The sequence below is a fragment of the Apiospora phragmitis genome, assembly GCF_038363925.1.
Source record: "Apiospora phragmitis strain CBS 135458 chromosome Unknown utg000006l:1.0-5683423.0:1.0-5690449.0, whole genome shotgun sequence".
Taxonomy (NCBI): domain Eukaryota; kingdom Fungi; phylum Ascomycota; class Sordariomycetes; order Amphisphaeriales; family Apiosporaceae; genus Apiospora; species Apiospora phragmitis.
This window is the reverse complement of record NW_027117404.1, coordinates 1416750-1439899: the sequence shown is the minus strand read 5'-3', so window position 1 is coordinate 1439899 and position 23150 is coordinate 1416750. Positions and strand designations below refer to the sequence as shown.

Below are 23150 nucleotides of genomic sequence, written 5' to 3'. Positions count from 1 at the left end.
TCCTGATGCCGTACCATGCCTATGACGGAAGCTGCCAGCACGTTATAACTTCTAGCTATGCATGCACGGAGCAGTAGACTGATCATTTTGGAGGACAAAGGCGAAAACATTACAAGTCAGCTATCATTGACACAGCGCGGTGCTTACCACTACCTCGCTCCCTGTCTGTGGGATGATATTGATTCCAGTACCAGAAAAAACTGTTGCCCTTGCATGGAGGGATGGAGCATGGTGGATGAAGCAGCAAACAAGGCCATGGAATTGGTTGCTTCTTCGTGCTGACCATAATGCGAGGGATGAACTCCAAATCAATCATATGCGGCGCAAGGCCAACCTACTCCCCGTACAGGGGTTTTGCTCCTCGAGTCGCCTCGTAGTATGCATAAATGTAAGTAGATAGAGACCTATCTCGGTGGAATTAGCCGGTGTGTATGCCATGGGGCTGTCATGTAGTAAGTGCATACGAGTCTTTGATCTGTGTCGTTTTATCTCATAAGTCTTTGCATCAGAGAACGGCTGAGGTAACAACAACCTGCCTTCTATATGTCAAGTGTATGATCATCATCAGTTTGCCCTCTGCCCCTCCCCTGATAGCGGCGCTCTTTATATCGCATGTGCTCCAAAGAGAATTACGAGCTACCCCTATTCGAAGTTGGGGACGTGTGTGTTCCAAAAATTTACAAGCTACCCCTATTTCACCCACCTCGACTTGCAAACTTCGAATAGGGGTACCTCGTCTATTGAAAAACCAAAATCAAAGATACTGCTCAATGCATAGTATCTATCTCAATTTTAGCCCAATCTACTCGAGGTGGAGGAATTGGCCAGCGGTATAGCTAGCTAATATTATTAGGTATTTTCCTTCGACACAGACGACCTCGAAAGAAACACACCTACGATAGCATGATATCACACGGTGAGAAAGAAGACGATAGAGAGAAGTCATTGAACACACATCATCGGAGGAAAATCACATTCAATCAATGCTTAGAAGATTCATATGCCCAGGGTAGGCAGGCATGTTGCACACCTTGCTGTCAAGGGGAGGCCTTTGGCCATCGCTCACATATCATGAGAGATAGAATAGACACCCGCTTGTGATGTACACATACTCCAGGAAGTCGTAAATCACATCTGGAAGCTCTGTCATTATGACATAGGTGAACCCAGTTGGCATACCTGTGCGTATCTGGTTTGCTCCCCCACACGACTGCCCAAGTGAGTCAGGATATTGAAGAGCAGCGCACCAAGTTGCCTCGTCATTAAGGGGTTAATTCACCAAGTCAAGTTGTTAAACCTAATGGAAAACTCTCAAAGCTCTAGCTTTTAAACGCATCATACTACAGCGCCATTATTATGTAGAAAGAATTATGATCGTCATGCCAGCTTTTAGCTTGGCAGAGGCGATCCCATACAAGAAAAAACTCGCAAAAATACAAGAACCGCTTTTTGCCCCAGCTCTTGAAGTTTAGAAACATAGAATAAAATACTGCCTGAATGCTGCTGCTGCTGTTTCAAGTAGTCAAGTTGTCATACTTTGGCTTGCCCAAGCCTCCTGGTATCCCGAAATTGCCTTCCCTCCTGTTCCTTTGGGCAGGCTTCACGTGAAACATTTCTTTTCATCATCCACTCATCCTGTCGCCGGCAATATTTATTGCTGCTTGTTCTTGTTCCCTCCCGGTCCAATCGTAAAGTAAACGGCCAGGATGATGGCGATGATGATGAGGATGAGCACGACGACGAGCAGGCAGTACCACTTCCACTTTCTTCGGTTGCGAGCGCTGTTTTGGGCCTTGTAAACATGGGCGTTGCCCTCGTCAATGTGCTTGGTAGTATCTTCAGCGTTGTTGACAGCCGTTTGAACAGGAATCTCCTGCTGCTCGACGAGCACCGCCAGGTCCTGGAACATCTCTGCAAGCTCCGTAATAGTCTGCTCGATGCGCTGCAGCTCGTTATGACGTGCGCGCACGTTGCCCAGCACTGAGGTCGCCTGACCCGTACGGTTGGTGCGAAGCTGAGCTTTGGTTAGTTATGCCGTCGGCAATTACTTCCGGATATGCTAGTAACACTTACAGCTGTCTGAAAAACGCCCTCGTTGCCCCAGTCGGTACTGGCTGCCTCCTGCACTTCTTGCTCCGTGGCATTGGGGTTCACGATGCGGTACTGACGGGCGATTTGCTCACGGTAGCGCTGGCGGTAGGCGTTCTCCGCGTCTTGGTAGGCGTGAAGTTCGTTCTGGAAGTTGTTCTTGATGGTGTTGACTTGGTTGTTTTTCGTCGTCTTGCTGCCGTCTTGGGTGTTTGCAGCGTCCTGGGCCAGGAACTTCAACTGGTCGCGGATGCCCTGGATGAGAGCGCGGGTCTCGACCGTGAGGCGCTCTACCTGCTGCGCTGACATGCCGTTGTCGGCCTCGTCCAATGCGCGCGCATGCATCGACGAAATGGCCTGGACATTCTTCTGGAACGAGGTGAGCTCATTGCGAAGGTGGCCGACGCGTTGCAGAAAGTCGTTCTGAGAAAGTGTCGACGGTGTTGTGTGTTGTGTGCCGTAGTTGTTCATCTCGTAATCCTGCAATCAAGCGACCCGTCATCGTTAGCCGTGGTCTTCCGTAAAGGGACATGGCGAATTATCGCATTGGCGCATCACTCGGCGTTGATGAAAAGGAAGTTGTTGGTGGTTTGGGCTAGGCTTACCTGTTGACCACCATAGCCACCCTGCTCGGCAGCCGGAGCATTCGAGTAGGGGTTGCTGTAAGACATGACGGGCTAAATTTGATGACTTGAGCGATTCCGATGGTTGGGCCCGTACAATGACAGTAATTCTGTTGATGGAAGAGTTGAAGAAGGAATGGTTCGCTGGCCCGTCGAACGACCTTGTTTGGTGGTGTTGTTGTTGGTGGAGCGAAAAGATCAATGGCAATCTCCTAGGCTGGTTCTTGCTTGAAAGGCGGCGGATCCGGGGGCGTTATTGGATTGGGCTTAGTAGTGTCGTAGCAAGTAACCCGGCCTCCTCCAGATTAAGTAAATTAGGATGGATACAGACAGGATTGGGGACCGTTCTCCTGGACAATGACGTCTTTACTTCTCGCCCTGCTTTTTCGCAATGCGACGAAAATCGATATGGGTAGAGTATCTATCAATCTGAAACAGAGCACTTTGGTTTGGCCCAGGTGGGTAACAAAGAGACGAGGGCAAAGTGAAAAACAAGAAACGAAACAAGCGGAAATGTTTAAACGGCCAGAAGTTGGGGAGGTTCGAGATTATTATGCTCTCATACTTGAGCACAGGAGTCAATCAGCCTGCATAAGGATGTATGTACCTTAGCTAGATAAATCGGGTGAGTAGATACTTTGATGTCAGCTGCAAGCAAGAGGAAGGCTTAGTACTGATGCGAACACCGCTCCAGTGCTCCGTCCGTAGGGACTTGGGGGATTGCATGTAAGGGTTCAACGTGATTGATGGGCCCATCAATGATCAATGTTGCCATTGGCACAGCAAATACTACGGTGGAACCCCGGCACCAGCCCTTAGCCGAAAGCGAACCTCCTTTAGCTCATGTGCTGCTCTCGGCGCAGCCAGCCAAGCCAGCCCAGTAAGACGACCCCGTCAGATATCTAAAATAAGCACAGCCCGCTCATCCGCTCATCGACAGCACGATCTAGCCCACGGTTACATGCAAGTAGTTTATTAGTGCTCCCTCCATGGCAAATGGCAAAAAGCCATGCGTCGTCAGTCCGAGGCTGTGTTGCTAAGTTCTCGTCGCCTCATCAATCAACACCCATCATCGCTTGCCGTAAATCAATTCAATGTCTGCTGGGCTCGTACCTTGGGTCTGTCATGCGAGCGTATCTAGTCGATATTTTCAACAGTCCCTACAAACAGGCAGCTATTCAACATGCTCATCTCCAGTCTTTCTGCTCCAGAAGTAGGCTCCAGTATTGCCCTTGACTGAGTCACCTGACTTCATGCTATGTATTAGGCTAGCGTCTTGTCCCGACGTACGGCATTTGTTCGACCATGGCAGAATACCTTCGAGAATCGTACGCCTGCAGGCTTTGAGTATACGTCGGTAAGACACGCATTACGAGATAATACTACGGATAAATGCTTACCGTCCGTGGTGACGGAGCCCATAATAAGCATTAAGCATCCATCGTATTGTCCAAAAGTGAGATTCGATGCTAGACATGATCGCGAATCTTCTATTCGCTTTCACGCACTTGATTGCCTTATTTGCGACCTCTTACATGTAGAAATCCTATCCTTTTGTTATCTCTTCAACTCCTGCTGCGGGTCACGAATTATAGTCTCTGGTATATGGCCTAATATCGGGCCAACGATGACCTCGTCTGCATCTTTGAACCGTTATGCGTCAGGGATCTCAAACGGCGAAGAAAAGAGCATTACAGATTTGCTACTGCCTTCTAAATGCCAGTAGAATAGACTGTACCTGATGCTATTGCCAATGGCTGGCCTATAATTTGCCCCCACCCCCTGACCTAGAGCTTCTTGCGAGTGCATCCATCATCTTTGATATGCCTCTCAGCACCAAGTCCACCATGAGAAATCTAATCTTCTCCCACACCGGCGCCGAATTTGTGCGCTCCGTTACTGGATGTTATGCTGGTGCCCTCCTTGCAACCCCAATTTATGTGTTCCAATCCCCGGTGCAGAGATATGCATGGTTCCGCCACGAAATTCAGCATAGTCCAGTAAACCACATCTTCGTGTGAGCGGAAAACGACCCCAATTGCTGTCCGAATCGACCAGATCGTTTTGCTCATAGGTAATCCTTCTTGCGTCCTGTTCGTGTATACTGGCTCAGATGCCACTCGACGTCGGCATCCTTATTGTCTAACAGTCCGTTGCGGATTTCGAATATTCTCATCGTCATACGAGGACCTTTTCGTTGCCCAACATTAGCCATCGCTCTACCCATTCAAGTTGCGTTGGAAGAGAGAGAGGTGAAAGAAATTCTCAAGCATCAGGCTCTAGAAAGGAGTGAGGAAAGGGAAACTCCGTCTTGGGATACTTACCGACTTCGCTCAACTCTACGCTGTCGTATCCAGTTTTCACAAACACATGATGTCTGATCTCAATGGAGTCGTTGATGTTCACAAACGTCACGACTCTTGACCCGAGTTTTGTTTGACTCGTCAATGGTTCTCGTGGAGGAAACAGGTTCTTGAGCACCCTGCACACCCTGCGGCCCAGTCTGGTCGAGAACCCCTCGAAGAGGATATGTGGGTAGCTTTCGCTCCTGTTAAAGAGTTAGCAGGAGGTTTGGTCGAGAGATACGGTGACACGCAGCATCACTCAGAAGAAGACTTACACTGTACCGCGGATACTACCTGGTATGTCATGACGCTGCATGGAACAATTTAGCAGGCGGTTCATGTAATTCCTATATTGAGAGGTCGGAAGTATTGAAGGACAGATGCTTACCAGCACGACGTTATGGAGGGAAAAGCTGACTGTGGGTCCCCAGGGTAAATGCGATATAGTCAGAGCTGTCGGAACACCACGCCTAATGTCGTCATGTGAGCATTGGTACCCATTTCAAAGGTATAGGTAGAGCAGCACTTACTTCTCATGCAGCAGGACGATGTCAGATAGACCGGCAGATTGTGTGCTTCGAACTAAGTCCGGCAAGATGACATTTCCACGGTTCAGTCGTACAGCCGTAGGGCTGGATACGGCGTTAGCTCTTTTTTTCTTTACAATATCCAATTGCAAACTGAGAACTCACAAGAGTAGCCTCATTTCCTTGGCAAAGGCTGAAAGACGGGCTGAAGGGTCGCGCGATGTGGTCTGCCCGCACAATCGTCGTTAGCGGAGAACGCAGAGAGGCGCAAATCCATCGGCATGGACAGCATCAACGAGTCAACCTGGCGACTTACAACCAAGATTCTTGGCTCCACGATACCCTCAAGCTGGCTGTACTCGTCATCCAAGTCTAACTCTTCGTCGACGGTGCGGTCGGGGCGCGATTCATCGTATACGAAGTCTTTCCTCAGCTCCTTGTCGTTGGCGATCTTCGGATCCGACAATGGTTTTCCCGTAGCCAGTGACTGTCGCAATTTGGCGCGCTTCTCTGACTAGATGAAGCCGGTCAGTTCCCGTCCGTTACGAATAGCCATACTGGGAGGACGTACAATCTCGGCATCTCGTAATGTAAGTGCTTTGCGATACAGGTAGTCGCGCCCTATAGAAAGATGTCTGTTAGCGACCACTTTGAGAAATCGAATCTGGAAACACGTACTTTGACGGGCTTGTCGGCGAATCATGACTGCGACTGGGCTGTGGTTGAGCGACCAAGAGCAGTGGCAGTTGTGTCAGAGTATGTCCGGGAGGGATTAGGAAATGGTTGTTGGGTTACAACGTAGTCGAGTATCTCAGTTCAATGTTTTGCGACGGTCTGGCTGCAGGCCTCAAGAACATTTCAAAAGCTACAGGAGGAGCCCCTCTAAAAAGTTCAGAGGCAGTTAGCCTTATCGCCGCCTATCGCTGATAATCCAGAGCACGCGGACCCACTACAGCCCACTTCAACCTCGCCGCACTTTTGGGGACGAGCCTTTGCTTTGGGTTTGGGGGAAGAGGGGGGGGACAATGAACCAATGTGGGCATTTTCCCCAAGTCTAAAACTCCATCGCTGACAACAAAATAATCACCATTAAAACAACCACCGAGTGGGAGTTTTGTGTGCCGGGCAACCTCTTTCCCTTGCGACGAGCGCTTCAATGATGTGACGCATTTCCCTTCCGTGTCCCATCCATCAACTCCCGCATTCATCCGCCCACCTATCCCTCCCGCCGGACCAGGCTCGAGCTGAACCAAGACGAAATCCAAATTATTGATTTAGTGAGTGGCATGCTCTTGTATATGTTTGGCTTTTCTTTTACCCGCTCCCTTCTTACCAGCGCCATAATATTCTCTTGGCCCTTTGGCCTCCTGCCTTCCTCACTTTTTCTCCTTCGACGTGCATTTGTCGCATCGCAAGCATGGCTTCTAATCTACCTCAACAGCGCAGCGCTCCAGCCAAGGCTCGAAAAGCGAGGTCAGCCAAAGCTTCTACATTAACCCCGGCCAGCTTCTCCGCGGCCATGGAGGGCGCCTTTACCCACGTCGGCAACCACCTAATCTCCGACTCTGCTGCTGCCATAAACGCTGGCGACGATGATCTTTCCACGTTAGACGCCGACGACGGTTTGTTGTATGGAAAGCTTGGTGGTCGCAACCCGACGAGAAACGCGCGCCGCCGCACCGACGACGACGACAATGAGACCGAAGCCGCATTCGAGGATGACGATAATGAGAGCATGGCAAGTGCTGCCGTTGGGGCCATGAAGGGCCTCAACCTCAAGAACACCCCCGAAGAAGAGAAGAAACTGCCCGATCATGCCTGCGCGTATGTATATATCTACCCATGGTCATTGCGTCGCATAACACCACACTTACTGACTACCTCGAAGATACTGCGGCATCCACGCTCCCGGCTCTGTTGTCAAGTGTCTTGCATGCAGCAAGTGGTTTTGCAGTGCCCGCGGCAATGCCAGCTCGTCTCACATTGTCAACCACCTAGTCAGAGCTCGGCACAAGGAAGTACAACTTCACCCTCAATCCACCCTCGGCGACACCATTCTCGAGTGCTACAACTGCGGTACAAAGAACGTCTTCCTCCTCGGGTTCATCCCTGCCAAGTCGGACACGGTCGTCGTGCTCCTCTGCCGCCAACCCTGTGGCGCCGCTCCATCGTCCAAGGATATGAGTTGGGACATCTCCAGGTGGCAACCTCTGATCGAAGACCGCGGTTTTCTGTCGTGGCTCGTAGCCCCTCCCAGTGATACCGAGCAACTTCGAGCTAGACACTTGACACCTCCCATGATTGCAAAACTTGAGGAAATGTGGAAGGACAACACCAATGCCACCGTGGCTGATCTCGAGAAGGCCGCCAGTGTCGACGACGAACCTCACCCCGTGTTGCTGAAATACGAAGACCCGTACCAATACCAGAATATTTTTGGCCCACTTGTCAAGATGGAATCCGACTACGACAAGAAGCTCAAGGAAGCTCAGTCGGAGGACGGTTTGGTAGTTCGCTGGGATATCGGTCTCAACTACAAGCATACAGCGAGCTTCACATTCCCTAAGCTCGAATCAGGTGATGTCAAGCTCGCTGTGGGCGACGAGATGCGTCTCAAGTACAAGGGAGAGTTGCGCCCAGGCTGGGAAGGCGTTGGCTACGTGATTAAAATCCCCAACAGCCAGAACGACGAGGTCACCTTGGAATTGCGCAAGACTGGAAACGACAAATCTGTACCGACTGAATGCACGCATAATTTCTCGGCCGACTACGTCTGGAAAGCGACTTCGTATGATCGTATGCAAGCCGCCATGAAGACGTTCGCTGTTGATGACATGAGCGTGTCAGGCTACATCTTCCACAAGCTGTTGGGCCACGAAGTTGCCGTTGCTCCTATGAAGGCCAACCTACCTAAGAAGTTCAGTGTTCCCGGCCTTCCAGAGCTAAACGGCAGTCAGATCAATGCTATCAAGAACGTCCTCTCTACTCCACTTAGTCTCATTCAAGGCCCCCCAGGAACCGGCAAGACGGTCACGTCCGCGACTATTATTTATCATCTTGCCAAGATGAACAACGGCCAAGTTCTAGTGTGTGCACCTTCGAACGTCGCAGTGGATCAGCTTTGCGAGCGTATCAACCTTACCGGTCTCAAGGTTGTCCGACTCACGGCCAAATCACGCGAAGATGTAGAGTCATCGGTTAGCTTCCTGGCTCTGCACGAGCAGGTGCGCATGCTTGACAGCAACCCTGAGTTGATGAAATTTACCCAACTCAAGAACGAAGCCAATGAACTTTCAAGTCAAGATGAAAAGAAATTCAAGCAGCTTACCAGGGCGGCTGAAAGGGAAATCCTGAGTAACGCTGACGTCGTATGCTGCACATGTGTCGGTGCCGGAGATCCTCGCCTAGCCAAGATGAAGTTCCGCAACGTTCTGATTGACGAATCGACCCAGTCTGCCGAGCCGGAGTGTATGATCCCCCTGGTTTTGGGATGCAAGCAGGTCGTGCTCGTGGGAGACCACAAGCAACTTGGACCTGTGATCATGAACAAGAAGGCCGCTAAGGCTGGTCTGAACCAGTCGCTGTTCGAGCGATTGGTCCGAATCGGGTTCACACCCATCCGACTGAACATCCAGTATCGTATGCATCCTTGCCTGTCCAAGTTCCCGTCCAACATGTTCTATGAGGGATCTCTTCAGAACGGTGTTTCTGCGCCAAACAGAATCCGCAAGGACGTTGATTTCCCTTGGCCCGTGGCCGAGTCTCCCATGATGTTCTGGTGCAATCTCGGAAACGAGGAGATTTCCGCATCCGGAACATCGTACCTGAACCGAACGGAAGCCTCTAACGTTGAGAAGATCGTGACTCGCTTTTTCAAAGCTGGTGTGCGACCGGGTGACATTGGTGTGATTACTCCATACGAGGGCCAACGCAGCTACATCGTGAATACCATGCAGAACACGGGCACTTTCAAGAAGGAATCCTACAAGGAAGTTGAAGTGGCTTCTGTCGACGCTTTCCAGGGCCGAGAGAAGGACTTCATTGTCTTGTCTTGTGTGCGCTCCAACGACAATCAGGGCATTGGTTTCTTATCCGATCCACGCCGTCTGAATGTCGCTTTAACCCGTGCTAAATACGGTCTGGTCATCATTGGAAACCCGAAGGTCTTGGCCAAACATGACCTCTGGCACCATTTGCTTGTACATTTCAAGGAGCAGAAATGTCTGGTTGAGGGACCTTTGACGAACCTGCAGACGTCCCTGATGCAATTTGGACGACCCAAAAATACTTTCCGCCAGAGACCCCACCAAATGTCTTATATCTCCAGTGGCAGCGGCTTCCCCAATGGCCGCAACGGCGGTTTCAATGGCCCATCACCGAGCCATGAGTTTGATTCGAACTCGATGATGTCTTACATTCCCGATGACGTCTCGAGTCTTCACAGCTCGGCCTTGGGAGGTGCTGGCATTGGCAACACAGCCTTCCCGCCCATGTTTGCGCACTTCAACGCCGAGCAGTGGCCTGGCCTGCCCGGGTTCAACTCATCCGCTGGTCGCGTAAGTGGCAAGCGTGGTGGTCGTGGCACCGAGAGTGTTGCCGGTGAAAGCGTTGCGACGTCAGAGTACACAGACACGACTTCTAGCATCATTGGTGGCAAAGGTGTTGGCCAGGGTGGCGCCAGTCTAGGAGCCGGTTTGCCAGACGTACTTCGGTCCCGGCCCGCTTCCTACACCCACTCGGATCGCTTGAAGCAGTATGTTGAGAGCTCTGGAGGCCGACCTGGTTACACCAACGGCTTTGGACGTCGCTATGATGATGACGAGAAGAGCATCAGCACGGCTTTTGCCAGTCAGATTGGCGGTGGCTTTGACTGAGTTCAATCTCTACGGTGACAGACTCTGCAATCATCACAATCCCTCCACAAAGCGAGGGCGACATTAAGCCGACATCCCGGGCCGCGTCTATACGGCGTTCTTCGGTACTGTTTAACACCCGATCCCAAACAGAATTGGAAGCGGAGATCCCATGATCTAGGGCCGGTGAAAACTCCACAGCTCAGAGCCACAATGTGGGTTAGACCACACGACCGATGCAGAAGGTGAAGTGATCTTAATGCTTCGTCCATCAGGGATGGAAGTGTTCGGAACCAGGCGGTTCGTGATGTTCCCTCTGGCTGACTAGGCCAAAACCTTGGGTCGCCTTGAGGCTGCATGCATTCAGTTGGGAGATAGCCGGCAGTCCGCTATGAGCTGCCGAGTAGACCACCCAGGGGGCCATCACTCTTAGACATCATCATTATGTGATAGTATGATTCAGCCCGGACTCCTCATCAGTGCCCTGAAAGGCCAGAAGACTTGTGGCAGCGGTTGATGAAGTGGGAGATGCTTCAGAAGCATGATGACCTAGGCGGGTCCAATGCCCCTGTTTGCTTCTGGCCTTCACGTTGATGATTCGGTCGTTCACCAGTGAAGAGCGGTAGGCACTTGATTGCCTTTAAACACATTCGTTAATACAAACACTCATTTGCATGATATGAAATTCAACTTTACTTGTACGATTTGTGAAACATGCTTGATATGATGACCATGTAGGATGAACACTGCGTAGATCTGAACTCGTTCTGCACGATTAGACAAATCCCGACTTTGAAGTATTGCATAAGGGGATACACACAAATGAAGTACGCAACCAAACCCGCGTGATGGTGCAGTCAGCAATCCTTAACCCCTATCCTTTTGCCAAGTGCTTCAACCCGAAAGCTCATGCCGTATATATCATATTCCAAGTAGGTGTTCAGCCAGGGAACCAAACAACAGTGCTTTTTGCATCCAGTAGCAATTGTCTAGCTGCTTCCTTAGTTGCCTGCTTGGTATCGAAACCTCCAATCATCGTCCCTCTATTTAGTCTTGTTATGACTTTCTCTACCAAAGCAACTGAACGCGGCGAGTTGTATCCTCGACCTATTCCAGGGTAGGTATTTCACACAAGCCACGTGCTCCAAGCTCTCGTAATCTGCTTCACCCCTTCCACTACGCCGTTGTGGTTTGCTGATCATCGTTTGGCACCATGCTGGCTTTGGGACGCTGCTGGCTGCGTCGCATCTGGACGCATATCGAGAGCACGGAAGCTCGATTCGAGCCTACCGTATATTCGCACGACGTACCCGGGCCTAATACTAGGCCCGAAGAGGCAGCAGCAGCAGCAGCAGCAACTTCAGCTCCGACGGGCAGCAATGCAACGGACGAAGAAGGTTGTGCACTTAAAGCCGGTACTCGCAAATTGTCCTGTGGCGCAGTTTCGTAAACTGGACCTTTCCGGAGATCTAACCCCGCTGGCTGTCGTGAAGGCCCTCCCGCTGATCTGCTGGCAGGCTGGATCGTTAATTACGGGGAGCCTGCTACATAGCCACCAAGCGGTAGGACATATTCAAAAGATGATTCTTATGAGTCAATTTTGGCATTACAAGAAAGGCTTTCAGGTTTGAAAGATAAACAGTAACGAGAGAGGTATACGAGAGGGTCTATACCATGATATCTAATACGAGTATGTCAATTCGTCAGTGTTGAGGCTGGTTCATCCTTGCTACGGGGTAGTCAGGAGGTGGAAGAGCCAAGACTGTGGGGGGTGTACATTGGGTCCCGGCGGTTAGGTAAGCGTTAGGTTGGGTTAGGCGAGTAAGTTTAAGTGAGTAAGTAAGCGGGGATGACCTCATACGCAGCTGAAACACATTGATGGCACTTTTCCCACTACTCCCTGCCCAATTTCCAAGAGCAGCTAAAACCAAAAGCTTTGACAAGCCAGCCAGTCGCGATATCCGTTGCCTGGACTGTCCTGGAAATGTTTCGTAAGTGGCTTTGACGGGCAGAATCCACCCACGATAGCCGAGTTGACAGGGCCCATTTTCTGTACCTCCATATGTACAGTAGATCCCTGAGACGATGTGGTGTCTGGGTGTGTGTGCTCATCAGTAACCACCCCCATTCGGGTTCCCTCCCGCTAGCTTAATCGACAGACAAAGACCAGACCACCCCTGGATGCGGCATCCTGATACCATTGCATTGCGATAGGCTTGCGCGCGTTCTGCAAGGGTGGGTGGGTTGTCTTGTCTTGTCTAGACTGCCGCTGTTCTCTCTGTGCTGAAAGCCGATGCTGGCCAAGGCATAGTACAGTATGGTGCATGGCGAATTCCTAAGATTCCTGATTTCCGGTCCTCCCTACGCATCGCAACAAAGCGCCTGAAGTATTTCGTGTCGGTTCATCATTGGCACTTTATCTGTTTTCCTTCTTCTTCCCTCCACCGCCATCCCCACCGAGCCAGCAACTACCTGCATATGTTAAGAAACGCCACGGTACCACCCAGCACAGCAACCTTCTCCGTTTCATATTTAGATACCCCAACCCAGAAAATTATCCTTGCGACCTAGGTTAGGCGTCTACCTCGAAGACTGCTCTTTCGCCAGCTAGCCCAAACCCTCATACAGCCATCGCATTCCTACTCCCTTGACCGACCACCCCAGAAAGGTCGCAAACATGTCTTCGACAACCGAGCCACAGGCAAAGGAAGCCACTGGCGCACTTGAAGCCACCAAGACCGAGCCAAGCGCAACGACAGGACAGCCCACGACACAGCCCACTCCTCAACCGTCTGAGAAGATAGCGCAGGCCGGTGCCGGTGGCGCTGCCGAACCCACGCCGTTAGACACCACTGTCAAGGCGCCCGTCGAGACGACATCACCGACCGCCACGACCCACGCTGCTACGAGTCCTACCGTTGCTTCAACGTCGGCACCGGCGAAAAGTACGCATGGGACAAATGGGGCAACCGCTCCCGCTGGCGATCTCTCCGTAAAACCAACAAACCTCAAAGATGACGATATCAACCCGCCTGACTTCCAGGGCGAGGTGCAGACCAACAATGATCTTCCTACTCAGGCAACTTTGAAGAGGTTGGAGAACCACACGGTGCTAGACGCCAGTCGTAAATCGCATACGTTCAAGAGTCTGTACTCGGGTCCCCAATGTAGCACGCCGCGTGCTGATCATATTCGTGCGCCACTTCTTTTGCGGTGTAAGTCATGATTGCCCTGATGAAGTGCGGTAAAGGAAGCTAATATTATCTCGAACAGAACTGCCAGGAGTACCTGCGCATGCTATCCACTTCCATCACGCCAGAGGCTCTTCTGGCCTTACCAGTACCGACTTTCATTGCCGTGATCGGCTGTGGTGCGCCGGAGCTCATCAACACATATATTTCGGAAACCCACTGTCCTTTCCCCGTTTATGCCGATCCCACCAAGGTTCTCTATAACGAACTTGGCATGGTTCGGACTTTGGCCATGGGCAACCGACCGGCTTATATGCAGAACAAATCCGTGGCTCAGACCGTCATGTCCGGCATCGTACAGGGACTGAAGCAGGTCAAGTCCGGCCTGGTCCTCAAGATGGGCGACCAACGCCAGGTCGGTGGCGAATTCCTGTTCGAGCCCGCGTCCTTGTCCCTGGACTCGCCCATCCCGACCCCTTCGGACGAGGAGAAGTCGATCGACCTGGACGAGAAGACGGGACCGATCGACGACGAGAAGAGCGAGGAGAAGAAGGTCACCTGGTGCCACCGCATGCGCACCACGCGCGACCACGTCGAGATCCCCGAGCTGATGGAGGTGCTGGGGCTGGACAGCGAGGGCACCCCCAAGCTCAACGCCAAGCGGTACGAGAACGCCCTCAAGGCCCGCAAGGGCACAGGCGTCAGCATGGCGAGCCAGATGAGCCGCGCGAGCATGGACGCCAGGGCGGCGCGGAGCAGTGTGGCGAGCTCCATTACGGGACCGGAGACTGCGGCGGCTGCGACGGCGGGCGCAGGCGCGGCATAGAGCAACGCGGATACCCTGGTCCAGTCCTCCCGTCGACTCGTAAGCGCTTAGCGCGATACTTCTTCCATTCTCGCGAAAAACGAGCAAGCATACCATGGACGGCACGGGTGGATGGCATTACTGATTCTTGGAAATACTCTCATCTTCACGTTTGGCTAGGGTCACTGGGTAAAAACAGCCAGGACCAGGGATGGATGAGACTGCGTAAAATGTTCCCCTTCGAAAAGGGTCGAAAAGCTTTGTAGACCTATGTTCCCCTTTTCAGGGGCATACAGTAGAGCGGTGTGGCTGAGTTTGGGTCATGATTGTGTTTTCTTGGTAGCATTGCAAGAGTCTTTTTGATCCTATGATACCTCATAATGATATCCTCTATTGTTGCGTTTTTCTTTTCCGCTATTGTGTGGCGGTGATCGTAGATATACAACGGGAAGGATGACGATGTCCCCCTTGTCTCAAGCACGTGCTGTGAGTTAGACTCGATCTTGCTGACGATGTAGACAGACGGCGAAGATGGCATCCACGAATCAGAGTGAGAGGAACTGAACATCTTCCGGGAGCTGTCCCCTCCCGACCCACAAGCGGGCTTGATCGATCTTCCAGATGGACCATTATCGAACGTCAAGATGTCACGTCACTGGGTGCATCATTGAATGTTTTCATAAATTACAAACCCGGGGCTACCGTGGCTGTACAAGGCTGGATGGTAAAAGTATAGAGTGGAGTAGGATGGACGTGGATTACGTACAGTACGGTGTGGCGGCCTTTTTGTTATATACAAAATACAGTCAAGGAATTTTCATACTTTTGGGTGGTGATGGTATTGGGACCCCCAATTTTTGCTTTGTTTCTCCTTTCTTCTTCTCTTCATGTCTCTTGTCTTTTGTACTGCTTCTTCTCCTGGCGCATCCATCATGTATTGGCGGTTCAAGCCGACGTCCACAGCATCACCACATAACCCACCCCCGAACCGGCTGTCGTTTTTCGCTTTCTTGGATGCATGATAGCGTTGACAGTCGACTCGCGCGTGGTTAACGCCAGGAGAAATACCAAGCAATTGCCTTACATACGGGGCGGCAAAGCAAACCTCATGCGCCTGCTTCCTGACAAAAAAATATACATACACTACACGGCTCCTAGGCAACGAGTCCAAGCCGAATCCAGAATCATCATCGTGACTAGAACCGTGGAAAGAGCTCATAATCTGGTATCAAAATATGCACCTTGTGTCATGACGGTCTCATGCAATGGTGCCTGACTGTACACGTGTCTTTGCTCGAAAGGAGCTTAGCGGCCGGGGAAGCCAGGACCACCCATGCCTTGCAGCTTTGATGCCAGTTGAGGGTACTTTTCCTGGACTTGTAATTGGGTTCGGGTAGCTTCCGCATATGACAGGGCGTTGACGATCTCGCCGGGGGTCCTGGCCAGCTCGGCAGCACGCTCAAAATACTTCAAGGCATCAGTGACCTTGCCTTGCTGCAGAAGGAGCTGGGCCATGGTCGCGACGGCGATGTCACACTCAGGATCAACTAGTCAACCGGGTTAGTGAAATGAAGGATAGACAAGGTTCAGGGAACGACTTACTAATCAGAGCCTTCTCGCAGAGCTTCTCGGCCTCGGTGAACTCCGACTTCTGTTGGAAGAGTGCTAGGGCCTTGTTGATGAGGGGCAGCACATTCATGGCCATTGGTTTGGTTTGCTTCTCCATCTCCATGGCGGTGTCGAACTTCTGGATGGCTTCATCATGCTTGCCCTGGTCAAGGAGAAGCTCGCCATAGTAGTTGTAGACGTCTGGCACCTTTTCGAAGTTCTTAATGCATCGGCGGAAGGTGGCCATCGAAGAGGCGATGGAGCCCATCTTGTACTGAGTCACACCAAGTTGGATGTGGGAGAAGATGAAGGCGGGGTCGAGATCGATCGACTTCTGGTAGTCCTTGGCAGCTTCCTGGAATTCGCTGTGGATGAACAGGAGTTGGGCGCGGTGGTAGTATATATCCGGATCTTGGTCATTCTGCTGGACCGCCTTATCCAAATCTTCCGTGGCCTTGTCCCGAGCGCCCTGCTCCAGGTGCATACTGGCACGCTTGACATAGCTCTGTGTCATGGACGGGTCCAGCTCAATGCTCTTGTCCATGTCGGCCAATGCCTCCTGTGTAAGTCCCCGCAAAGTTCTGAAAGTGCCACGCAAGTTGTAGGCAAGCGCCTCGTAAGGCTCCAGTTCGCCCAGCTCCAAAGCCTTCTCGAAGGCAATGGCGGCCTCTTCGTAACCCTCGTGCGTCTTTCTCTCCATAGCCCTCAATCCGATTTGCAGCTGGCCCTTGCCGCTCTCAGGCGAACACACTTCGGTGTCTTCCAAGCCGACCGGGCGGTCCTTGACACGGAAGCTCTGAATGTAGTTGGAGACAAAGGTGGGGCTGGGCAGCTTTGACGGGTTCTTGGATTTGATGATTTCCTCGGCCTTCTGCTCGGCCACCTTCTTCAGGAGCCGCTCGACGGCGTTGGCGCTCGACTCATTCTTGAACTCGTCGATGATGCAACTGGCGGTGAAATCAAGCAGGGCGTCGCTGTACGACTCGAGGTGCTCGTAGGCGTTGGCACGTCGGTTCAGAGCCTTGACGTAGTCCGGATCCAGGTTGATGGCGGCCGTGGTATCCTCGACAACCTTGTCCCAGACGCTCAGAGCGTTGTAGCAGGCAGCGCGGTTGGAGTAGAAGATGGGGTCGGGCTTGCAAAGGATAGCCTGGGAGTACAGCTCGATGGCCTTGTTGTAGTCCTTGCCGCCGTAGGCCTTGTTGCCGGAGGCCTTGAGCTGTTGTGCGTAGTCCTTGCGCTGTTCAGCAGTCAAGCTCTCGACAGACTCTTCTGTAATAACGGGCAGCTCATCGGCGGTCTCGACATTTGCCGGCTTAGCTTGCTTGTAGGATGCATCGGCCATTTTCGAGTCAGGCTTCTTCTCCGTATCCGCTTGGCGCTCTTGTTCCTTTCTTTTCCGACGCTCCTTCTTGGACAGCTTGGGTTGTGTCGACTTGGGCTTCTTCGGATATGGTTAGTCGGGCTTCGTCTGGCTGAGTGGATAGGAAACGCTAGCGAGAAGCAACTCACAGAATCATTGCTGAGATAGTAGACAACACCAGCGCTCGTCACGACAAGAGTGGCTCCTGCGATTGTGTAGACAAGCGTCTTGTTCTCCGAGGCCCAGTTGGTGATGCGCTCCCATACTGAATGTTCGGCGATTGGGACAGCAATTGGAGTACCCGGGGGCGGCACGGGGGCAGCGGATGCGCCAGACATGGTCGAGAGGCAGAGGGATTAAGTGCTGACGTCGACGTGGATGGTCAAAGCAATGATCTCAAGTCTATAGACTGGGGGAAGTCGGAGTGTGAGGTGCCCTCTTGGGTTGCGATAACAGGTGTGTGGGCGGCGAGAGTGGAGGCCGGAGGGGGGTTCGGAGGTCGAGGATAATTGGATAGAAGGAATTAGAAGGTATTGGTGTTTTTGGCTTGGAGTCAGTGTCGGGTAGAATTTCGAAGCAGTCCAGATCGAGTTGGCAGCACCGTCGGTAGTGTCTTGCAGTTAATTTGGTCGATGATGCCGTTTTGCAGCGGGAGCATTAAAAGCATTGAGCACGAAAAATTATTGGCGTATTAGCGTGACATTTCCTTGGAGGTGCTGTCATGGGAGGAGCTCTTTCCCTTCCCGGGCAGCTTCCTGCCCTCAGCTTCAGCTGGCAGCGCTGGCAGTTTTGCTGGTGAATCTGGTCGCGCCTCCACTTTCCAGCCACTCAGACCACTTCTTACACCCAGCTTTTAGTGGACAGCTCCCTGCAAGGCACGCTGTCCACCCTAAAAAAGATTCAACACAGGCCTGTGATCGGAAGTATGCCATCATACGACCAACTGACGAGCCTTTTCCGCCCAATCAGCTGCCAGCCGATGCAGCCGGGTGGGGGTTTCATCGCCCCGAAGCCCGCCGCTGTTCATCAATCTTCGTCTCTTGTAAGGTTAAGTGAAATGCATCAGATCAATTGTACGGATACGGAGTACCTATGCTTAGCTAGAAATGCATGAGATGGCATATGTTCTACTTGACTCATCTCAGCTGAGCCCCTCCTAGTCAAAAATCTAACTACCTCCAATATCTCCGAGACTTGAGATGGATGAGTTCAAAATCTTCACCACTTTGCGCTATGACCCATCCCTTCTGGCTGTACCTGAACAGGGGCTCACCAACCTGGGCTGGAACCAGAGGCCATCTCCATTCTACATATTGGACTACCACAGGGATCGGATGCTGCAAGCTGCTACTCATTGGCGCTGGGAGGCTGCGGCCAAGCTCATCTCAGGGGAAGAGGGCTTGAGGAGGCTCGAAGATTACCTGAATACTGCTGCCAGCTCCTTTAGCAATGCCCCGCACCGAGTCAAGGTAACGCTAGGCTGTGACGGCCAGCTCGCTCACGAGGCTGCACCGATCGCCAATGTGCCGTCCCAGAATCTTTTCCCTGCTACTTTGCCCAGCCCTCTTGGCGCAGATGGTCAAGGTGACCCTGTTGATCACGGCGAGTGGGTTGCTAGCAGGGGCGCCGAGTGGCAAGTCCTTGTTGACACCAGGTCCACGGAGGGCAGTGAGTATACTCACTTCAAAACTACGGAACGCCACGTGTATGACGATGCACGGAACCGTGCCGAGCTCCGGCCGGCCGATACGAGAGAGGTCCTGCTTATCAACGCCGGCAATGGCCAAGTCATGGAGGCCAGCCTAACTACTCCATATTTCTGGCGGAACGGGAAGTGGGTGACGCCCCCTATCACCAGAATCTTCGTCAAAGGCGAGGGGAGCGGAGGAAACAATGGCACTTCCAGAAGATGGGCTTTAGAAAGGTATGAATTGTCCTTGCTCACGATCACATTCTTGTTCTGACCGCCTGCCAGGGGGTTGGCCATCGAAGAGCCTATTCTTGCGGCGGATCTTGTGGATGGAGAAGAGTGCTGGCTCAGCAATGGTGCCCGAGGTTTCATGTCAGGGCGACTCAGACTAACGGACTCGAAGAAGTAAATATGGCTTCCCGGAGTGGGTTTAACCAAGTCGCAAGAACGGAAGGGACCTCAACTTCTAGTCAGACCTGCGGTAAGTATATCCCATGTCCTTCATAGGCAAGGATGAATCATTTAATTCGTAAAGTTCAGGTCATGTATCCGGTTACATTAAATTCTTTCGTGGTACCGGACGTGATCACCAAGACCGGCACTTTACCCCCTGTTCCGCAGGCGGTGTGGGACGATGTCGTGGTCCTGCTTCCCTGGACGATCTACCTATTTTCAGGTGACAAGTCTGCACTGAGAACTTGCTGGAATGGGATGCGGAAGTATGTAGACGAGGTGATCCCACGGGACGGTGATGGACTCTGGGATCCCCAGCTCTGGCAACTGGCAGACTGGCTTGACCCTGCTGCGCCACCGAATGACCCCGGCGCTGGGAGGGCGGATGGAACTCTTGTCGCGGACGCATATCTTGTTCATGTCACACGCGTCATGTATCGCATCTCCAAGGTGCTGAACGAGCCCGATGAAGTCACGGAGAAGTACTAGGTAGACGCCGAATGGCTTATCAAGACGTTCCGAGCGAAGTACATGACTCCCATTGGGCTTGTCGCGGGCGACTCACAGACCTCGTTGGCCCTGGCCTTGGTATTCGGTCTCCATAACGACTCGGACCACCAGGGTCGCGCGACCGCAGTATCGAGACTGATTCGATTGGTGCGGACTGCGAAGTTCAAGGGTGAATACGGGCTTTGCGGGCACGCCCGTCGTGCTCCCAGCCCTTACTTCCGTCCACCAATCTGAGATAGAGAAGCCGGGAGCTAGATTTGTCCAAGAGGACACCGCATTACAGACAGCTTATCAGCTTCTTCTGTCTACCGACTGCCCCTCGATTCTCTATCCTGTAACTAAAGGCGCGACAACCATGTGGGAACGCTGGGACGGCATGCTTCCTGACGGTAGCATCAACCCCGGTGAGATGACTAGCTTCAATCACTATGCCCTCGGCAGTGTAGCGAGCTGGCTTCATTCCGTCGTGGGCGGCCTGTCACCTCACGCGACCCCGATGCCGGCCGCAATAGCGACAGGACCGGAGACCGGAAACGAAGAACTAGTGCTTGACGAGAATGCAGTAGGGTGGAGGAAGGTTCGGATCCGGCCCCAGCCTGGCGGTGACCTGACATGGTGTAAAACAGCGTACGACGGCACCTCGGGGTTGGTAGAGTGCAGTTGGCAGCTTGTTTCAGACGTGGTAGGCAACGACAGCGACAGCGGCAGCGGCAGCGGCAGAAGCCGGACGAGATTCATGATGGACGTCATCATCCCACCCAACACGACGGCGGTCGTCAAGCTCCCCGATGCCAATATGCCGGATGACTCCCCGGGCTTTGAAGTCGGCTCTGGCGCGTATCACTTCGAGTGTTGGTTCCGAGACCCTGGACGTTGGCCGCCCAAGGCGATCAAGTCGTTCGACTGGCAGAAGTACTTGGACTAATGCGGTACCACCATGAGCGCCAAAGAAAAAAGCGTAGAAAAATTAGGGAGCTTTTGGTCTTCAGAGGACAAGACTTGGCTGAAACCCGATGAAAAAAATTGATTTACCGAGTAGCCATTGATTAACTTGCCGAAGGCCAGTTTAGCGTCATGGGGTTAAGGAGGCTCTAACCATGTATACTACTACTTACTAAGTCTTACAATGACAACAGCGTTTCCTCAGTAAATTCCGTTGGCCTGCCGAACGTGACTTGGGCACGCCTCGTGGCCAAGTCCATAACGATGGTGAAGAGGGTTTCAGTCTTCACCCCCGGTAGTTCCTGCCGCCGGTTGATTGATGCCGGGTAGCCCTGCTCATCACTGAGAACCTCGAACAGCGACTTCGTACTCGGCCGCGGTGCCCCCTCCGCCTGGGCCCCCCTATCGCTCATCATAATACCCGCCGTGAGCTCCTTTACCCGCGCCAGCCGCGGCCTCGAGTCGGCCAGCCACGTGGCGTCCTCGACGTCCTTCTCATCACCCCCTTCGCGGCCCAGAAGCAGCAGGTGGTTCGTGTGGTGCGTCCGCCCCGCGTCGTCCATGCCCAGCGCCCGGACCCACCGGCTCGTGCACTCAAGCCCGACGCCGCCCGTCGCCGCGTCCGCCACGAGGATGTGGCCGCAGCCGGCGAGTCCGGTCTCGCGCAGGGCCCGCACCGCGTCGGCGCGCGAGCCGCACTCGAGCGCGCGGCGCAGCGCGAGGTGGACGGGCAGTCGGTTGCGGTCGACGCCGCGGCACCGCAGGGCGTTGAGGCAGACGCCTACGCCGGCGGAGTTCAGGCCTGTTTTGGCGAGGAGGCCGGCTTCGGTTACGGTGGCGATTGTGGGGAGGGGGTGGGTATCAGGCAATGACGAGGAAGAAGTGTGATCGATGTAGAGGATCACGAGGTTCGCGCGCTGGGCCGGCATCCAGTCCCAGTTCTGGGCTAGATAGGAGAAGGAGGACATCTTTGGTGACGACGTTCCCTGATGCTCCTGGTCGGTGCCGGAGAACCAACTCAGACTGGTGCAGCCGTCAGTCTCTGGTATCTCACCATCCCCGGCGGCGGTGACGCCGAAGGTGGAGGAGCCGTCGGTGAAGAGGCCGAACGTGATCTCGGTCCTAACGTTGAGGGCCAGGACGTCGAGGAAGTCGACGCCGCTGCCCTCGGCGATGCCGCGGATCTCGTCGAGGTGGCGCGGAGCCAGGCGCGTGAGCGGCGCAACGTAGCGTTCCGCCTCGTCCTGGACGGCGGGCCAGTCCAGGTCGCACGTCTCCTGAAACTGCTGCCGGTAGAAGGCGATGGACCCCCGGATCTGGGTGCGGGCTTGCTGCCCGTGCGCCAGCCCGATCTGATTTACGAATGTTGTTAGTTGAGTTTCCAATGTCATGCCACTATCGGGGTATCCCTACTGCGTACCTCACGAGGGGTTCCAGAGCATCGGACCTCGAGCATCTTATCGGACGGTTTCTTAACTTTTCGTTTACGAATTGGCGGTAAAGTTGCGGGTGACTTGGTGAAGTGAAGGGTCTTGATATAAGGTACTCTGGAATGATCTACGTCTGCCAAACAGGGTGAACTTGGTGTTGAATGCATATCAACTTTGGAGATGCAGGTAAACATTATGCGACGCTCCGAACCCCGCCCTTACTCCGCATCGCGAACAGCAGAATATAAACAAGTCTTTCAGTCTCGTCCATATGCTGTCAATTTGTCAATATGTCAGAGTATTCAGGGTCATGATGAAGTGGTCTTAGGTTCACAAAGTGTCAATGATGGCCAAGCCTAGATCCCCTTTCCATCTCATCTAGCATGTATGAGAAGTGACAGGAGTCGGGACTGACTGCCGAGGCTATTGATTGACTTTGACTCACTTCGACTTCTGATTTTCTCAAACAAAGGCAAGCGTTAGCTTCACAGACTCGGCGATACGACTACGTGGTATGGTGCGAGCCGCGACTCATCCCATGATGAGTAGCCTAGGAAGTAGTTTTATGTTTCAAAACGGTTCGGGCCATCTGCCGAAAGTCTAATCCAACTACACTTCAACCCCTACCTACGCTGCCCGAGTGTTCGTACAAACTCTCCCCAAACCTCCTACATCTCCCAACACCAGATTCACCGTGATGGGATCTGGATCCGTGGAACCGT

The 23150-nt window shown here is 52.9% G+C and overlaps 9 protein-coding genes across 9 annotated transcripts; 5 read left to right on the top strand and 4 right to left on the bottom strand.

Moving 5' to 3' along the window:
• Positions 1 to 1651: 1651 nt before the first annotated feature.
• Positions 1652 to 2759, bottom strand: PG994_005739 (uncharacterized protein; the record flags this gene model as incomplete). Its single annotated transcript, XM_066857148.1, has 3 exons — positions 1652 to 2014; positions 2074 to 2568; positions 2694 to 2759. The coding sequence occupies 3 exons, from the start codon at positions 2757 to 2759 to the stop codon at positions 1652 to 1654; spliced, it is 924 nt and encodes a 307-aa protein (XP_066716417.1).
• Positions 2760 to 4779: 2020 nt separating this feature from the next.
• Positions 4780 to 6286, bottom strand: PG994_005738 (uncharacterized protein; the record flags this gene model as incomplete). Its single annotated transcript, XM_066857147.1, has 9 exons — positions 4780 to 4901; positions 5036 to 5259; positions 5332 to 5366; positions 5445 to 5526; positions 5587 to 5688; positions 5749 to 5810; positions 5900 to 6097; positions 6155 to 6204; positions 6262 to 6286. The coding sequence occupies 9 exons, from the start codon at positions 6284 to 6286 to the stop codon at positions 4780 to 4782; spliced, it is 900 nt and encodes a 299-aa protein (XP_066716416.1).
• A 714-nt stretch (positions 6287 to 7000) lies between these two features.
• On the top strand, positions 7001 to 10457 carry PG994_005737 (uncharacterized protein; the record flags this gene model as incomplete). The annotated part of the gene is made up of 2 exons (XM_066857146.1): positions 7001 to 7407; positions 7472 to 10457. The coding sequence occupies 2 exons, from the start codon at positions 7001 to 7003 to the stop codon at positions 10455 to 10457; spliced, it is 3393 nt and encodes a 1130-aa protein (XP_066716415.1).
• A 2656-nt stretch (positions 10458 to 13113) lies between these two features.
• PG994_005736 (uncharacterized protein) lies at positions 13114 to 14453 on the top strand (the record flags this gene model as incomplete). The annotated part of the gene is made up of 3 exons (XM_066857145.1): positions 13114 to 13561; positions 13584 to 13651; positions 13710 to 14453. The coding sequence occupies 3 exons, from the start codon at positions 13114 to 13116 to the stop codon at positions 14451 to 14453; spliced, it is 1260 nt and encodes a 419-aa protein (XP_066716414.1).
• Positions 14454 to 15737: 1284 nt separating this feature from the next.
• PG994_005735 (mitochondrial import receptor subunit tom-70) lies at positions 15738 to 17741 on the bottom strand (the record flags this gene model as incomplete). The annotated part of the gene is made up of 3 exons (XM_066857144.1): positions 15738 to 15979; positions 16035 to 17484; positions 17553 to 17741. The coding sequence occupies 3 exons, from the start codon at positions 17739 to 17741 to the stop codon at positions 15738 to 15740; spliced, it is 1881 nt and encodes a 626-aa protein (XP_066716413.1).
• An 861-nt stretch (positions 17742 to 18602) lies between these two features.
• On the top strand, positions 18603 to 19502 carry PG994_005734 (uncharacterized protein; the record flags this gene model as incomplete). The annotated part of the gene is made up of 2 exons (XM_066857143.1): positions 18603 to 19327; positions 19379 to 19502. The coding sequence occupies 2 exons, from the start codon at positions 18603 to 18605 to the stop codon at positions 19500 to 19502; spliced, it is 849 nt and encodes a 282-aa protein (XP_066716412.1).
• A 134-nt stretch (positions 19503 to 19636) lies between these two features.
• PG994_005733 (uncharacterized protein) lies at positions 19637 to 20035 on the top strand (the record flags this gene model as incomplete). Its single annotated transcript, XM_066857142.1, has 1 exon — positions 19637 to 20035. One exon carries the CDS (start codon positions 19637 to 19639, stop codon positions 20033 to 20035), a length of 399 nt encoding a protein of 132 aa, XP_066716411.1.
• Positions 20036 to 20411: 376 nt separating this feature from the next.
• On the top strand, positions 20412 to 20981 carry PG994_005732 (Six-hairpin glycosidase; the record flags this gene model as incomplete). Its single annotated transcript, XM_066857141.1, has 1 exon — positions 20412 to 20981. One exon carries the CDS (start codon positions 20412 to 20414, stop codon positions 20979 to 20981), a length of 570 nt encoding a protein of 189 aa, XP_066716410.1.
• Positions 20982 to 21177: 196 nt separating this feature from the next.
• PG994_005731 (isopenicillin-N n-acyltransferase) lies at positions 21178 to 22454 on the bottom strand (the record flags this gene model as incomplete). Its single annotated transcript, XM_066857140.1, has 2 exons — positions 21178 to 22350; positions 22419 to 22454. 2 exons carry the CDS (start codon positions 22452 to 22454, stop codon positions 21178 to 21180), a joined length of 1209 nt encoding a protein of 402 aa, XP_066716409.1.
• Between the last annotated feature and the right edge of the window lie 696 nt (positions 22455 to 23150).